General features: G+C 44.0%; 1 protein-coding gene across 1 annotated transcript in view; it reads right to left on the bottom strand.

The window, feature by feature from the left end:
* Positions 1 to 4,767: 4,767 nt before the first annotated feature.
* LOC144479436 (G-protein coupled receptor 54-like) overlaps positions 4,768 to 18,762 on the bottom strand; it is a 45,385-nt gene continuing 31,390 nt past the window's right edge. Inside the window, exons 3-5 of the mRNA XM_078198093.1 lie at positions 10,094 to 10,229; positions 6,023 to 6,261; positions 4,768 to 5,124 (exon numbers count right to left, since the gene is read on the bottom strand). Of these exons, the coding sequence (XP_078054219.1) occupies positions 4,768 to 5,124; positions 6,023 to 6,261; positions 10,094 to 10,229 (732 nt within the window). The remainder of the gene's footprint in view (positions 5,125 to 6,022; positions 6,262 to 10,093; positions 10,230 to 18,762) is intronic.

Below are 18,762 nucleotides of genomic sequence, written 5' to 3'. Positions count from 1 at the left end.
ATTTATGCCTTTCCTAGTAGCTTTCAATTCCATTCTTAAATAAATATTGATCTAACACTTCAGTGTAAACTTAGTGGTGGAGACAAAAACACCAGAGTCATTGAAGAAGTGATTTGATGGTGCAATGGAGGTAGTTTGAGTTTGTTCTGGTTGGATAAAGTAAGATGGACCACAAGGTCTTCCCTGTCCATTATTGTCTTGTCATCTTGTGAAGATGTTTCACATCTTAAACAGTAATAAAAAATCTTAGCCTAGAAATTAGTGTTGTCCATATTAGTGAACACAGACCTAACATATTCATAAAATATTTCTGTTATTTTTATCAGAGATGTTGACATATTCAAAATAGACCTCGGATAAAATTTTAATTTTGTATTACTATTCACTTAACACAACTACTTTCATGTCAGATATTTACATGAAGCATTTGCAATGTAAAAAATGATGATAATTTAGCCCCTTCCTGATTTTTTAAGTGGGTTAGACTTCAACCAAGATGACCCTTTAAACTTCTTGCATCATGTGAACCCACAGTCTCTCCATGGCACAAATAATTCTAGCTCAATGTCCTTTAGTATTAATTTAGTGGGGTGAGCCTGGGCATCATAAATCACAAATATATTTTTTCACTGCATGGATATTTTGTTTATTTATTAGTCACAAGTAGGCTTACCTTAACATTGCAATGAAGTTACAGTGAAAATCCCCTAACCGCCACACTCGGGCACCAGTTTGGGTACACTGAGGGAGAATTTTAGCATGGCCAATGCATCTAAGTAGCACATCGTTTGGACTAAGGGAGGAAACTGGTGCACCCGAAGGAAACCCACACAGACACGGGGAGAACATGCAGACTCCTCATAGACAGTGACCCAAGCCAGGGAACGAACCTGGGTCCCTGGAGTTGTGAGGCAGCAATGCTAACCACTGTGCCACCATGCCACTACATAAATAAACTGTCAGCAATGGCACATATATAAACATATAAAATTGTAAAACAGATGGAAGCATATGAGTTTATTCACTATCTAAATTGATTAATAAAAGGCTGTTATTGCACTGAACAAATTAAAAGCCAGATTTCTCTCACAATGCATAACTTGCACAATCATTAAAATTATAATCAAATAATGAAAAAAACAGCCTAGGTAGCCAAAATTACAATATATCAACAGAACATGAAAAGTTAATTGAGCCAATTGCATGCAGTGCAAAAATAAGTTTCCATATTTTAAAGATTTACAGTGCTTCTTACTGTTTGATAAATGGAAAACATTAACAAAGAACAGATTGAAACTATCATCCCAGTAATGTCATTATTATTATTCCAGTCACAAAGACAATCATTCCAGCTGCAGGTTGTCCACCTCAAAGATATCCATCATTCAGTGCTGCCAATGTAATTATTTGCCTATGTATTCTTTAAGTCCAAATTTGAAAAGGGTAAGAGTGGGGGAGTGGACTAAATGAATAGTTGTTTTAAAGAAATTGCACAGGCCTGATAGGTAACATCATTTCCTTCTGTGCTGTGAAATCTTATGATTCTGTAAGAATTTGAGACAATGGGCATCAGAATTATCAATAATCAAATGCTATCTAACTCTGTGGTGACTCCTTTCCTAAATTCCCTGGTTATGCCCCAAAGTCTATTTGACCTCGTGCACAAGAGTAACATAGTAAATCTGATTCTTGCCCCTTCTAACATCCACAAACAATCAGGCGAGGAAACACTTCCTGAACTTGCCCCTTCAGAGAATCTTGCTGCCAGCTTGAATTGGGTCAGATAACTCAACAGTTTTAAATAATGGAATTTTGAATCTTTCAAGTCTGCATAGGTCAATAATGACAACTAATTTTTATTTGAGCCATAATTTGCTTCATGATAGAATGGATTGAACATTCAACTAGAGACTTAAAAATCCATTTTAATTTCTGAATTACATTATGCAGCAAAACATCTCATGAATATATTTGAAAGATTAACATACAAAACATGCCTCATGTCTATTATTGTACATAACACAATGTATACCAAGGTACACAGATAATAAATACAACTAGTAATTTTCTGTTATTAAGACAGGTTAGAACAGAGAACTCTCCAAAGGACGCAGTGTTATGTACATGTTAGGTGTGGCTCAGAGGATAGGTAGCATTCTTGCCTGTGAGACAGAAAGTTATGAGAATCTTGAACACTTGACCAGGCTGATACTTTAGTAGCAAGGGAGCAGATGAGGAATTAAACTGAGGGTCTATCTACCCTCTCAGGCAGATGCAAAAGATCCGCTGACAGTATTTTAAGAAGGGCATGGGATTTCTGGTGTTCTGGGCAATAATTATCCTTCACAGCATCACGAAGTCAGATGTTCAGGTGATTAAAACATTGCTGTTTGTTGGACCTTGCTATACACAAAATGATACATACAATGGGTAGAGATCAGGAGAGGAAATATTTTCTAATTTACACAACTGCGACTACTTTAAAAGTTTTTAATTTTCTGTGAGTGCTTTGGATGTTCTGAGGTCATAAAAGTTGTACATAAATTCAAGATCCTTCTTTCTTCTTGACCTGCAAAGAAACTTTCTCTTCAAATCCTGCAGTTGTTTCTTGAATTATCTGTTCGGCAGAGTGTAGAGATAAGCAACTGTGCAACACACAGCCCTCCACTGATGCTGAATTTTCTGGCCCTTCCCGCTAGCAGGATCATCCAGTCCCAATGATAGCGATCCCTCGTGGCATGTTCCCGGTGGCATAGGGTGCGGGTCACGCAAAACTCCTCAGATATTGGTGGGACTGGAAGATCCACCCGTTAGTGTGGAGTGGTTTGTGTTTAATGGATATTAAAGATCTGGGGCTGAAAAAGATATGGGCCAGGATTTTGCACCTGAAATGGTGACCTGGGTCCAAAATCCCGCAAGAGTGAAAAAACAAGAATCCTGCCAGCGAGATCTAGTTTTCATAATTTCCCCACCCCTGCTAGTGACATAATAAGGTTTCCACCCAGAAAGGTTGGGAGCCTCATTTAAATAAATTATAATATAATTAAAGGGCTTCCCAGCTGTATCGTTCCCCTACATTGGGAACTGCATCAGGTAGATAAAAAGAGGAACTAGGCGAAGAGAATCCGCCAGGGGCGCACAGGTAAGTAAAGCTCCCCAGGGGAGAGGGGCACGCAGAGGCAGTATCCTGGCATTATCCGCTTGCACCCTGACACTGCCAGGGCAATGTTGGGGGCAATATCAGAGTGCTGGAGGCAGTGCCAGTTGGCAGTGCCAGGGGATCCCTCTGGGGAGCTCCATTGGGAGGGGAGGGGGCCCTTGTCTTTGAGGGCAATGGGGGGGCGGATTCCATGTTCAAAGGACATATGCCTAATCCTGTATTCAATGGACATCTATATACATGCACAATTTACATCAGGGTAGCAGTAAAGAGTTCTGAGATGAGGGGTCCTGAGGCAAACTGTAACATCTCATGATGAACTTGTCAGATACCATCTATCTCAGCAAAGTCCAGGAATTAATTCAATGGCCTTCTGAAGGCCTTCCTGGATTTAATACCTTAGTTACACATGGCGTGGTACATTTACTCCCTAAGCCATCAGGGATGCCAGACTGCAAGGATCAATACAATAAAATGTTTTTCAAAATCCTCCGACCTCAACGTGCCTGGCATGGATCACACCAATCCCAGAGAACAGCATTCGAGTCTAATAATCAATCGGTTTCATGCCACATGGCGCCAAACAGTGTGCGATTCTCCTGGCCCCTTCTTAATGGCACAAACTGCATCGTAGTATTTAAATATGCGTAGCCCCAGCGCACGGAAGATCAACTCCCAGTGCACAGAAGTCTCCACCCTTCAGGTGCAGCATGATAATGACGAGAATCACTACTGGTCTTCACTACCAGAGACCTGTTGCAATGGTCATACCGGGGTCTTGGAGGCCATTGAAGCCCTCGGGTGCTCGGGGGAATAGCTGGATAGTGCTCATTGGGCAGTGCCCCCACTTGCCAGGGCCCACCTGGCACACTGGCGGTAGTTACACCTGGTGGTGTCAGTTGAGCACCGCCAGTGTGGCAGTTGCATTGCCAAGGGGGTGGGGCCAGAGTGGGGGCAATGCAGGGCGGGGGGTCATGCATGGGTGGATCGTGTTGGGGTTCATGATGAGGGGCGCATGTCGGGGGTCAGACAGGGGGACCCATTGGGAGGGCCCTTATGCCAGCAACCCATGTCAGGGAGGAGGGATGGGGATCCCAATGTCCGTGGGGGGAGGGAAGGAGTTTCCCATAGCACTGAGATTGGGGTGCCCTGGTGAAACAGCGCCTGAGTACTCTGAAGCTGGGTTCACTGGTTAGTGCCTGCCCACCTCTCCACCCCCCCACATCACACACCCCCCAACAACCAGCACAGAACTCCCAAGTCTCCGAAAAAGTGACTGAGTTTGGGAGGATTGCAGTGTGGAGTGCGCCAGGGAGAATGGCTTGGATCACTCCGTTATTCTTGCAATTATGAGAGAATTCTGCCTAAGGTCTTTCTATACGTAAACAGGCTGATGTTGTTCGCATTCCAGGTTGTGCAGGACCAACTACTTAGTTTACCTACGTAAACTAAAGTGCAAAAGACTCAATTCATGGGTGTCTGGCACTTAATCAAAGAGAAGAGATTTTTAACATACATTTGATATGAAGTCTCCCTATCATATCCTCCTGAATCAACTAAAATAGTCTCAAATGTTTAAGTAACATATTCCAAGATGTGCAATTTTCTTATGTTCCGGATGAAACAAAATGCATCTCTGTGTTGCCAGCAGCATTTCCACTATTCGTGTTCCCAACTCTCTGTTTGAAGATGAATGGGAATGCCTTCTTGAATGATTTTCTGAAGTTGTCTCCCATGAACGCATATATTATGGGATTGATGGAGGAATTTGTGTAGGACATGCAATGGGCCCAAATCTTGACTTTGTATGTGTAGTAATTCCTGTTAAAGTTTGGAAGAAAAGATTGGAAAAGGATGTATAACTGGATGGGACCCCAGCAGAGAGCAAAGAGAAGGACCATAACTGCCAACATCCTGGAGATCTTTGTACGCATGGCTTCTGATCTTTCAGCAAGAAGTTGCACCTGCAAAATACAGTTGTAGTCTGTGATAAGAACATGAAAACACATGAAAGCATAGGATGAGAAAAGACCAATCAATCCATCAAACGTATTCTTCCACAGACTCTGTATAATCTACACAATCAGGTATTACACTCCAGTATTTAATTCTAATGGAAAGTTCTGCATAAATATTCACTGATCTCTCAAAGGCAGCCCAGCAAAACTCCAGGATGTTCATTCATTTTTACATGTCCCTTTGGCTTTATCCTTAGTCAAAACTGACCCTTTGAGGACTGCAGTAAAAACTTAACTTTAGAATAGGGTAGGACTCAAGGATCTTTAGTGTAGATGTTCTGATAGACATATTTTATGGCTGATTTTAATAATTTATTCTAATTAGTTACAGTAAGTGTCAAAGTAATTGTGATTTGCAAATCTAGGCCATAATTACACCTATTTCTCCAACTGAACTAAAAATAACATTTATCAGTGTGAGTTTAAAGAATATATTTTCTGTGAGCATTATGTGAAAAAAGGAAATTATTTTGTTGACTTTTCCTTTCTTCTTCCATCCCATGCAATATTTCACTCTTTCTAATTTCCCCTCTTTCCTTTTGATTCTTTTCTATCTCTCTGATTTTTCCTCTTGCTCTTGATGCAGAAAAATTGTTGTCTAAATGAAAAGCAAGAATCTTCTATACACTGCATCACAGACTTTAACCAATGCTTTTTTTCTTTATGGCATCAGGTATTGGCATATTTATTCACTTGATCACTCGGGGAACTATTTGCAAGTGAAGATTTAATCAAAAAATGTAATTTAGCTCAACCAGTTGGATTTCCTCTGGCACTATTGGTAAGCAATTTGAAGCATGGGGGCTCCCTTTAAATTAATAGAGTACACACAAACAAAGTCTACCTGGTAGTTATTGTCAATGGGTTCCACAGCTGGTCGCCCCATCTGATGCAGCATGGCAGTGTAAGACACACAGATTGTGACCAGTGGGAGAAGATAGACAGCTAAGAAGTTATGTAGAATGAAAACCTTCTCATGGGAAGCTGAAGGGAAGGATTCGCTGCAATAGACCTGGGGCCCAAACCAGTATCCATTTTGAATCTTCTGATACATAGCCACCGGTATGGATACAATAAAGGACCCTGCAATAGATTACAAGAGGTCACCATTTCATATAAAAATGTAATTTATACCACATTTACAGAGTTCCAATTGTTATTTTGCCATTTCCAGATGTGAATCTATTATTATTTTAATAGATTGTCAATAAAAGCCAATAGAATCAATTGAACAGCAGTTTACATTTATAGTCACGTTAACATGGAATATCCCAAGATGCTTATCTGGCAAAACAAAAAGTGAATTCCAAGCCACAGAAGGAAAGATGAGGAAGGGTTGACTGAAAGTTTGTTCACAGAGATGAGTTTTATAGACTGCCTTAAAGAAGGAGAAAAATTTGGAGATATGCATGGGGTTAGTGAAGGAAATCCAGAACATAAAGTCAGGCAGCTTAATGCACAGATGCCTATGAGGGTGGGGCCAGACTAATATAACCAAAACATAGGGGGGATATTCCGCTCCCATTCTTTTTGGATAGGGTTGGTGACAGGTGTGTAAAATCTCACAAGAGCCCCAAATCCACATTGACTTAAAAGCGTGACACAATTGTCCCCGTGCCCGCCAGTGACATAACAGGAATCCCAACGTTCAACATTGGGAGCATCATTATATTATATTTACATGTCAAATCAGGCTTCTGTGCCTGGATCATCACACCCCCCCATAAGAAGATCTATTTACATTGGCATAAGGGCAGAACAGCATGAATTACAACTGGTCTTCCATGACACGAACCTGGTGGGCTGACCTCCCAGAGGAGCTCAGGTGAGTGCATCATTCAGAAAGGAGAGGGTGGTGCCCAAGCAGTACCTGGGCACTATCTCCTGGTAATGCCTGGGAATTCCCCCAGCACTGGCAGGGCCATAGTGCAGTGCCGGGGCAGTGCCCAGGTAGTGATGGGGCCAGTGCCAGTTCTCAGGCAGTGTCATGGGATGCGTGGGGGTCCCTGGTGAACTTTTGTGCACTGGAGTGGCCCTTAAAAATAGTGCCCCGATCTTTGAAGAACTAAAGGGTGGAATTTTCTAATTATTTGGCAGAGTGGCATAGCAGGCAGGAAAACGGGGTGGAAACTGCCAGACCCAAGAGCAGCTTCTTTTGCAGTATTTTGAGCCTTAGAAAAAAAAGGCAAGGATCCCACACCAGGGTGGTATGGACACTGTAGCAGAACCCCCATGGGGCAGTGCCTAGGTAGTGCCGGGGCAGTGCCCAGGCATGATCCTGTCTAGCCTGGGGGTTGTACACACCTGTGTGGCTCCAGCGGGTTCTGCTCACCAGGTGCACATTGTGGGGGACCTGTCAAGATTCACTTCGTGGAGATGCCGGCGTTGGACTGGGGTGAACACAGTAAGAAGTCTCACAACACCAGGTTAAAGTCCAACAGGTTTATTTGGTAGCAAATACCATAAGCTTTCGGAGCGCTGCTCCTTCGTCAGATGGAGTGGAAATGTGCTCTCAAACAGTGCACAGAGACACAAAATCAAGTTACAGGATACTGATTAGAATGCGAATCCCTACAGCCAGCCAGGTCTTAAAGGTACAGACAATGTGGGTGGAGGGAGCATTTAACACAGGTTAAAGAGATGTGTATTGTCTCCAGACAGAACAGCTAGTGAGATTCTGCTAGTGAGATAGTGGGAAACCATGCAGATGCTCCGACAACGGATGAATGAACACCGCTCGACAATCACCAGGCAAGACTGTTCTCTTCCTGTGGGAGAGCACTTCAGCAGTCACGGGCATTCAGCCTTGGATCTTCAGGTAAGCGTTCTCCAAGGCGGCCTTCATGACACACGACAGCGCAGAGTCGCTGAGCAGAAACTGATAGCCAAGTTCCGTACACATGAGGACGGCCTAAATCGGGATGTTGGATTTATGTCACATTATCAGTAACCCCCACAGCTTGCCTCCTGGACTTGCAGAATCTCAGTAGCTGTTCTGTCTGGAGACAATACACATCTCTTTAACCTGTGTTTAATGCTCCCTCCACCCACATTGTCTGTACCTTTAAGACCTGGCTGACTGTAGGGATTCGCATTCTAATCAGTGTTCTGTAACTTGATTTTGTGTCTCTGTGCACTGTTTGAGAGCACATTTCCACTCCATCTGACAAAGGAGCAGCACTCCGAAAGCTTATGGTATTTGCTACCAAATAAACCTGTTGGACTTTAACCTGGTGTTGTGAGACTTCTTACAAGATTCACTTCACCAGGTTAAAGTCCGACAGGTTTATTTGGAATCACGAGCTTTTGGAGCGCTGCTCCTTCCTCAGGTGAGTCAGCACTCCGAAAGCTCATGATTCCAAATAAACCGGTTGGACTTTAACCTGGTGTTGTGAGACTTCTTACTGTGCCTAATCCAGTCCAATGCTGGCATCTCCACATCATGACTGACTTCAGCATGCCCTCACACTGACGTGATGGACAATCCAATGGGGGCGGTGGGGGACAGTCAGACAAAAAGGCCTGATAATGACATTTAAATGGATCTAAATCATCACTGGTGGGGCGGTGGGAATAATCAATTGGGGAAATCTTGCCAGCATAAAAATCGTTTTGGGACTCTTGCAGGTTTCCCCACCCCTGCCACTGTTCCCGCCTCCTGAAAATTCCCCCCTAAATTGTTGGTGTGGTGGGCTCAATCAGAGCTCACCCCACCAGTGTGACATCCTTTAAAGTTTTAATGTTCCCAATGATACAGCAAAGAAAGCCACTGGTCAACGCTGCTTTCCCCGCCTCTTGTTGCACTCTGCCAAATACAGGTTAAATTCACACCATAATCTTACTTTTCAATTTAATAATACATTTAAATTCTTTTAGTCCCACTTTATAGCACCTGAATCATAGAATCCCTTCAGTGCAGAAGGCAGTTGTTTGGCCCATTGAGCCTACACCAACAACAATCCCACCCAGACCCTACCCCCATAAACCCACATATTTATCCTACTAATCCCCCTGGCACTAAGGGGCAATTTAGCATGGCCAATCAACCTAACCTGCGCATCTTTGGATTGTGGGAGGAAACTGGAGCACCCGGAGGAAACCCACACAGACATAGGGTGAACATGCAAACACCGCACAGGCAGTCACCCAAGCCAGGAATCGAACCCGGGTCCCTGGCGCTGTGTAGGCAGCAGTGCTAACCGATGTGCCACTGGGTCATCGGGTGGCATGGTGGCACAGAGGTTAACACTGCTGCCTCACAGTGCCGGGGACCTGGGTTCGATTCCCGGCTTGAATCACTGTCTGTTTGGAGTTTGCACATTCTCCACGTGTTTGCGTGGGTTTCCTCCGGGTGCTCCAGTTTCCTCCCATGGTCCAAAGATGTGCGGGTTAGGTGGATAGGCCATGCTAAATTGCCCCTTAGTGTCAGGGGAACTAGCTAGGATAAAATGCATTGGGTTATGGGGACAGGGCCTGGGTGGGATTGTGGTTGGTGTAGACTCTATGGCCTCCTTCTGCACTATAGATTCTATGATTCTGTGACATTTTATCTGGATTAACCTGCATCTAGAAGGTGAAGGCTGAGGATTGTCAGGAATGAAGAGAAAATTGTGTTAGGTTGTTTAACTTGAGAAAAGATTGATTTATCTCCCATTTTTGTTTGTGGTGGCTGTAAAAAATTAAGTTACATTTTAACCATTAAATTAGAAGACTTAAAATGATGGAAAGCCAGTTACACTTCTCTGAAGTACATTAATGAACCAGTTGTTATTGTTGTCATAGTATCCTTTTCTGTAACGAAAATATTTCTTAGTGTATGAGGACTGAATGTACATTCTTCTGAAAAAAACACTAACTAAATACTTCCATTAATAAATGCCCTTTAAGCAATTTCGTCCTTGGCTTTTTCACTTACCGATCCATATCCCAAGACTGACAGCCATAGCGACCCGGGGCGTTCTCTGTCTCAAGGATCTGAGTGGATATACTGTTACATACCACCTGTCTATGCTCATTGCAGTCAACGTAACACATGTTGCCTGTACTGATACCTGCAATGACACAGATGAAATGAAAAAAAACAAACAGAAAATATTTATACCAATGGGTCTAAGATGTGAACTGTGCAATGCTGAGTGAATAAAGGCAGTGAGTGAATGATTCTAAACAAACTTGAATGGTAATCATTTGTCCAAACCCATGATCTAGTATTGCATCCAGGATTCACTATCCCCAAATCTGGAATTACAGCTCTCATCAGTAGCTGAGCATTGGCTCTTGGAGCAACACAACTACGAGTAGCAGCAGGCACTAGGGATGCTATCTAGGGCCAGATCAGGAAACATAGTGACTGTTCTTAATAAATTTACTTTGTGGCTTCCTGGGGGTATTTTGACCTACAGATTTGAGAGTTGCTGGGCATAATTCTCTGGCCTCACCGTGGAGTCTTCCTCACCTTTGGCCTGCTGCAGGATCTTCTGGTCCCACCGCTGTCAATGGGATTGCCCATTGACTCCATCCCATGCCATAGGGAAACCTACAGCGAGGGTGCGCTGTTGACAGAACCAGAAGACCCTGCCAGAAAGAACAGCCAGAAAGTTCTAGCCATTGTCTATGGAATGGAAAACTAACCACTCTGCAGCCTCTGTGGAAAAGGGTCTCCATCATTTCCAGTGAGAGGCTGACCGCACCGGAAATCCAGCGCTCGTAAAATGGCGCCAGTTGCGAAAACCGGCCTGAAATCATCCTGTGAAGGGGAAGGTGATGGATATGGTATTGAAAGTTTGTTCACAGAGGTGAGCTTTATAGACTGCCTTAAAGAAGGAGAGTAATTTGGAGATATGCATGGGGTTAGTGAAGGAAAGCCAAAACATAAGGTCAGGCAGCTTAATGCACAGACGCTTATGGTGGGGCCAAACTAATATAACCAAAACATAGGAGGGATATTGCGCTCCTGTCCTTTTTGGGTGGGGTTGGCGACAGGTATGTAAAATCTCTCAAGAGCCCCAAATCTACGTTGACTTAAAAGTGTGACGCAATTGTCCCCGTGCCCGCCAATGACATAACAGGGATCCCAATGTTCAACATTGGGAGCATCATGATATTATATTTACATGTCAAATCAGGCCTCTGTGCCTGGATCATCGCGCCCCCATGAGAAGATCTATTTACATCGGCATAAGGGCAGAACAGCATGAGTTACGACTGGTCTCCCATGACATGAACCTGGTGGGCAGACCTCCCAGAGGAGCTCAGGTGAGTGCATTGTTCAGGAAGGAGAGGGTGGTGCCTGAGGACTACCCGGGCACTATCTCCTGGTAATGCCTGGGCACTGCCCCAGCATTGACAGGGCCAGTGTGATCATTCCTCCAAATCTGCATGGAATGTCCTTCATTCTGGTATAGTCCAGATGAAGGAATTAGCATGTTGTTATTTTTGGTGGCCGGGTCTGGATACTCAGATTGAAGGAAAAGTGGGACAGTGTCAATCCTGTACACGAATAAGAAATATACCACCATTGTCTCGTTTATACCCTTGGTAGTGGCCTAAAATGCCATGACAACAATTGCATATAGATTTTGCTGGTCTGTTTGAAGGTTACGTGTTCTTTGTCATAATTGATACACAGTCCAAAAGGCCAGAAGTTGCTATCATGAGATCTATTACACATGAACAAACCATTGAAGAACTGGACAAAAGTTTTGTAAGATTTGGTAAACCAGAACAGATTGTTAGCGATAATGGTTCACAGTTTATTTCACAAGAGTTGGAAGAACTTCTCTCAAAGTAAATGGTATTCAGCATATAAAATCCACACCTTATCATCCGTCTACCAGTGGATTAGCTGAAAGATTTGTACAATCCTTTAAACCTTTCTTCAAAGCTTCAAAACAGCAAGTTTCATTATCACTTGGTGTGAATAGCTTTTTGGAATCTTATAGAAACACTGTTCATGTGACTATCGAAAGTTCATCTACATTCCTATTCTTAAAAGAAAAAGTTGAGAACTATAACAACTGAGTAAGAGTCATCCAGACTTGAAACATTAGCTCTGTTCTCTCTCCACAGATGCTATCAGACCGGCTGAGATTTTCCAGCATTTTCTGCTTTTATTTCAGATTCCAGCATCTGCAGTAATTTTGTTTTATCTTAAGTTGAGAACTATGTTTAATTTGTTATTAACTTCAGAAACATCAGAGATAGTAGAGAGTCAACAACAATCTCAAGTTGATCGACAAGACGTGAGGGTAAAACAACACTCATTTCAACAAGGAGATTGAGCGGGTAATTATGCCACAATTGAGAAATGGGTACCAGCCATAGTTTCAGCAAACCGAAAGAGAAAATGCTGGAAAATCTCAGCAGGCTGCATTGGTAAGGAGAGAAAAGAGCTGATGTTTTGCGTCCAGATGACCCTTTGTCAAAGCATATAGTTTTAGCAAAAACAAGTTCAATTTCTTACATGGTTCAAAGTGTGGAGATGCTGGCGTTGGACTGGGGTGGGCACAGTAACAAGTCTCACCATACCAGGTTAAAGTCCAACAGGTTTATTTGGTATGATGAAGGAGCAGTGCTCCAAAAGCACGTGATACCAAATAAACCTGTTGGACTTTAACCTGGTGTTGTGAGACTTCTTACCATGGTTCAAAGTGAAGGTGAACTAGTTTGACAATTGTTTTACCAATTGTTGTTATCTGAAAATGGTTCCTCAGAATCACCTCCAAAAGTAACAAATTCTTTAGTCCCTAGTGTTGTGAATACTGCTACAGAAGACTTTGTTGAATCTGAGTTGCCTGATGATTGTGTATTTGTTCCTTTATCACTTGAGAATGATGTAGAATTTGTTCCAAGAGTAGAAGTGTTTACAGAAGTTCCAAATCATACTTCTAGGGTCAAGGACAGCCAAATTCCAGAACATCATATGCAGCCAAAGGGGAATAGACATCCTCCTGAATAACTTTCTTATTGACTGTGTATAATGATTAAAGATGCATAGTACTGTGTCTAGAATATGTATAACATTGTAGTAATTTGTTGTCATGACCACAGAAGTAAAGGGGGAGGGTTGTTATATATTTAAGTAGATGCATGATTGCTTTAAGAGAGGTCACATGATTTGATGGTGCTGTCATTGGGTTGTTTCAGAGGTTCCTGCTTTTAGTTTCAGTTTTTACTCTGTACAGGCCAGAGCTCCTAGAATAAATATGTTGTTGCTGGGTTGAATCTAAGCGTAGATCGGGCGTAATTTTCCCACCTGCTGCACTGCTCGAGTAGTGCAGTGGTCCGGGAAATGTCAGTGGGGGGCCTGTAGCGGGAGTCGCAACCAGCGTCCAGCTGATTGCGACTTTCCCAGTCCATTTTTTTAAACGTAATCAGCCTCGAATTGGAAATCAGCACTAGGCTGATTACAATATGGAAATCTCAATTTCTATCTCATTAGCGAGCCTGGGAATGTATCATCCAGGCTTGCTCATTTTTGTCCCCCTCTCCCCCACCAGGAGAGGTTCCCACCAGTGAGAATTAAAGCTGGTCCCCATCCCAGATGTGATCACCTCGCTAGTGGGGCAAAGGCTATTTAAGCCCCTCCATGAGGTCGGGGGTAGAGGGGGTGACCCTTGGGCAGTGCCAGCCTGGCACCCTGGTAGTGCCCACTGGGCACCCTGGCACTGGCCACTGGGCAGTGCCAAAAGGTTGGAACCTGAGGGGGCAGGGCCTATTGGGGCAGGCCTATCAGTGGTGTGGGGGGACCCACTGCCACTCTACATTATGGATTGGTGGGGGAGGGAGGAGGCAATAAGTGTCGGCCATGGGAAGGGGGTGTTGGGGCTGGCCATGGGGGAGGTTGGGGAGGCCGGCGATCGGTGGGGGTGGGAGGGTCGAAGATGACATTGGGAGGCTAGCGATTGAGGTGGGGGATTGGGAGAATGACATCAGGGGGCCAGCGATCGGGAGGCCAGTGATGGTGGGGTCCAGTGTGCATGCACCAATCTCCCTACTGACAGATCAGCACATGCACAGGGTCTGTTCAGTGCACTGATGCCATCCAGCCTCTCAGGTGGGATTAGGCCCCTCCCCCCTCACCAGTGTGAATCCCCCAGCAGACTCTGTGAAGCACAGAGTGCTGGAAATTCATTCAACTAAGTATGCCCAAAAAACGGTAGGAAAGTCGCCTGTTTTCCCGCCCATTGGACACTTAGTTTTTTTCTGGGAAAATCGCCCCCCACACCTTTCCCTTTTGTTTAAAACCCATGACCCCTAACATAGTTGGCATAAGGTGGTATGTAGGGTAGGAGGAGCCATGGTGCTGTGTAAGGGGCAAGAAGAGGCATGGGTTGACATGGATGAGGCATGGGGGTGAAGGAGTGTGGCGGTGTGGGCTAGAGGACTGATTTTTGTTTTTTTTTACAACTGGAATGAAGTTTCGGATCATCAAGCAGGCCTTTCACAAAGTCCACCTCTGCACCAGACAATCCCTGCAACTGCCTCCAAACTCTTTCTGGGAACAGAAGACCCAACTCCTGTTAACACCTGTACCCTTGGAACAAAATTCAAACCATCCAGAGCACTTCCCCCAAGTGAGGTTTGTAGTGTCAGAAATTTTTCCATCCCTGCACTCCCGATTCAGGAGTGAAAATTTGGGTCAATGCATCTTCACGGCTCCACTGAAGGAATAAAACATTCTACAAAATTAGCAGATTGCTCACATATTCGCTTTACTACTAAAGAGGAAACCCTTACATACATCAACAATGTATTTATCTGTCCACCCCGGTGGATTGAGGAACTCATATCCAAACTTAGTTCAAACCAAGTCGCTGATAACAATTAAATCCAGGTTTCTTCCATTTGCCAGGAATATACGTATTACTTATGTGTACCATGACAGTGAACATTGGTAGACTCTTCAGTCATGGTGGGCATCAAAAGAAAGTCCAACCCTCTCCTCATCTAACATCCACTTTCTAGCTGGTAATTGCAGGATAAAGAACTGAAGTAGGATCCTTAGTTGATTTTTCCCTCCTTAACTTAGAGACATTCAGGAAAATTGTAGTTACCGCACTACTACTTCACTGAGGTCAGCGAGATCTTAAATATTCCTTCTCCATATGTTTCGACTGTTCACTGATTCAGTGGGGAAATTACTGACAACTATTTTCATTGGTCTCTATCCAATGCTGTTCTCCAGATAAGCTGCAGAGGATGCTGTTGCAATGTGCATAGGTCTTCCTTTCACAAACCCAACTGAGGTTAGAAACTATGGAATAGAGGTCACAACCTACTGATTTGAGAATCACTATACTCTGGGCTTGATTATCGTTCCGCTGAAGGCTGGAATTACAAATAAAAGACAAGCCACAAGATCTTTTACAGCATAAGTATGCTGTACTTGTGTGTATCAAATGGACAGTATTAACTAATTACACGTATGCTTCACGTCAATCTCTTTTACAGATCATTTGGATTCTGTAAAGTACAGTCTAATTTCTCAGGGTCTGTTCCTCACAGTTGCTCATAAAAAATGTGACACATACAAAGCAATTGAACAGATTTAAAGACCTAGTTGATCATCACATTACTCGATTTATGTGATTACGTTGGTTGCCCCATGTATACCATGACATCTACTGAAGACTAATCTAGTCACCCAGATTCTTGTCTTTCTCTTTAGGTCTGTTGGTTAAATTTCAGATACTATTACATTGTTGGCAGGTACTCCAGCAATATGTTCACAAAATTACAATTTAGACAGCAACTAATTAGTTCTGGAAAATTAAGTGAGATGAGTAATTAGCCATTTCCTAGCATCTTTATATAAATAAAAAGTTTTGCTAAGCCCAGGTGTGTCCATAGCCTAAAAAACCTCCTTGCAATTGATTATGTCAAAAATAAACATGTTCATTAAAGAATACTTCGTGCCAAAACATTCTCAATGTGATCAAGATAGAAATTTTCTAAAGCAGTAAAGAATTGAACTTAGTCCAGATGCAGGGGTCCTGCCAGCAAGCCCAAAAGTGGGGGCAGAGAGGTGGCACCCCTCCTTTCCGTCACTCAGCGGGACCAGGGGCTGCACTTTGTCAGCAGCAGCCAATTAAATCCCTATTAAGGATAGCTGCCTGCTCCCAAGACTTCCTGACCAAGGGCTAGCATTTCAGCAGCACCACCGAAGGAGATCGCCAATGCTGGGGCTGCAATTGGAGGAGGAGGCTCCAGCAATGAATGTGCGTCTTACAGTCTGATAAGTGGCCTCTGGGGCAGTCTGGACCCATCAGGCTGGACCAGTCAGGGGGTGTGGGGAGTATGTTGATGAGGGCAGGTGGCATGGCACCCTTCCCACAGGGGTGGCCATTGCTTCTGAGAATGGACCAGAAGGTAGGAGGGCTGTAAAATGGTGAAGGCAGGCAGGGGGGTATGCCTTTCATCTTTCTGCTGCTATGTCATCTTGCCAGTAGTCGGGAAGGTGGCTAACATCCCTCTTGCCAAGAGGCCAGTTAAGTCTCTGAAGTACCCAAGTAAGGGCCTCTGCCTGTCTCCACTGGCATTTTGCCAGCCACAGGGGGTTCCTCTACTGCATGGAGAAAATGACAAAAAGACCCTGGCAGTGTCCATGTAGGCACCAGAGATGTGGAGAGCCTCCTTTCAGACATTGGCCCATGAAGAGCCCCCTGGTGGGTGGAGTCAGAGATAGTTAAGGTGCCCAATAGGTTCCCATCCTTATGACTCTTGAGGCCCTTGAGTGCACAGTTAAGTGGCAATTAAACACCTCAATCTGCCTCCACTGCCATACAATGTTGAACAGTGGCAGGTGGACCAGAGTGCAAAGGTCACTTTTTAGGTTTTCATTGCCGTTCTTCCTGGAGAAGTTTGCAGTTCTGGCAACAGCCAATACTGAGTCTGGCCATGCTGAGCTGCTGGTCTCGAGAGTGACACTTCCTGTCCGCTGTTTAGCCTGCCAGCATTGCTATCATTGTGAGAAAGGCTTTTTAAAAGTTGGTCCATTCAGGACCAACTTTCCTTCCAGGGAGTGTGCAGTTTACCCTCCTGTGAAATCCAGTCCATTATCTGCATACTTCATGGGTTTTCCAGTGCGCCAAGAATTTTCCTACATTCTTCATCTGCAACCTGACCCATCAAAGTCCTAATCTGATTCCTCTGCAGAAGAACGAGGGTACGACCTCACTGTCTGGTGAGCTTGCACCTGCACTATCCTTTCTGACTCCTGTGCACTTTTTCCCCAGTGTCTCACCACAAGCAGATCCCATCTTTATCCTAGTCTCTAAAATATATGCAGGGTCAATAGTTGAGCTGGTGACTGCGACTGTAAGATTGACTGACAGGGTGTCTTGCTCTTCATTGTTTTCTTCTTCTTCCACTCACTGGGAAAGCTCCACTTCTTGAGTATCTGGAAAAGGGACAAGAGTTAGGTTGTGGTGAGTGTAGAGGAGAAAGTAAGAAATTTGTGCTTACGCCATCTGCAGCTTCTATGTTTGAAAACATGAAGAGATGAGACAGGATTGTGTTGAGAACAGGGGAATTAGTTCTGTAGATATCTTCATCATTGATCATTTCAGGTTCCACAGTCTCAGATGGTGTGCACCATCTCCTTCATGGGGCTTGAAATATACTTGCCCATCTTTTGTTCTTTATTACCAGCTTCTCCCACAAGAAAGAAGGAAGTTGTTCAGGAGTGTCCTCTAGGGGCCACAGAAGGAGCATTCACATCTCTGTCCCTGTCAGTTTTTGTGTAGCCTACAAATCTTTCTATAATGCCACACCCAACTTTCTGCCACCCAGATTTCTACAGCCTGCATGGAATAGCAACAAGGGAGGATTTTTAACACAACAAAAAGAAATGAATGTTCCGCGGTGTTTGAGTGATGTGGTTTAGTGTCTACCAGAATGTGTGAGATTTGGGTTGAGAGTGAAGACTTGCAAGAGTGTTAAGTCTGTGAGGGTGAGGTAAAGCATATTAATTGTAGAGTTGTGTACTGATTGCTAGGGATTGCTGGTAGATGGGTGATGCAAGTCTGATGAATTAAGCAATGGATGAGGCAGCTGAAGCAATTGGCAGGATATGGCATTTGAAGATGAGGCACTCACCTTGACAAATGAGTTCATTAAACTCTTGCACTCCATCCATGTTCTTGGAAAACATTCCTGGCATTGACCTCTGTCCCTTCTTCCCATGCCTTCTGAGCTTCTGTCTGGAGGACTTCCTGCTCATAACCCCACGCCATGTGGATAAAGGGCATGTTTCCTCCTTTCCACCTCTTCCATCAAGACCTCCAATATAGAGTTTGAAAATTTTGGTGTATGCTGTCTCACATGTTTAGCCATTCCTCAAAATATTACAGCACAGATTCAACTTTCAAATTACTCCCACCATTTCCTGCAATCACAAGGCAGCTCTTCCTTAAGAGGTGCTGCTGCTTTTTAGTGCTAAGCATGCGTGTTAACAGGCCCCCTGCTGATGCATGCAGTTAATGAATTGTGTGGGTGACACTGGCTGCACACAGCACCAATGTAAACCACCAGGCAGCACAAATGTACTGTGCTGTCTACCTAACAATGAATGGGTAGAGGTCA

The sequence above is a fragment of the Mustelus asterias genome, chromosome 26, assembly GCF_964213995.1.
Source record: "Mustelus asterias chromosome 26, sMusAst1.hap1.1, whole genome shotgun sequence".
Lineage (NCBI taxonomy): Eukaryota > Metazoa > Chordata > Chondrichthyes > Carcharhiniformes > Triakidae > Mustelus > Mustelus asterias.
This window is presented reverse-complemented; position numbering and strand designations above follow the sequence as displayed.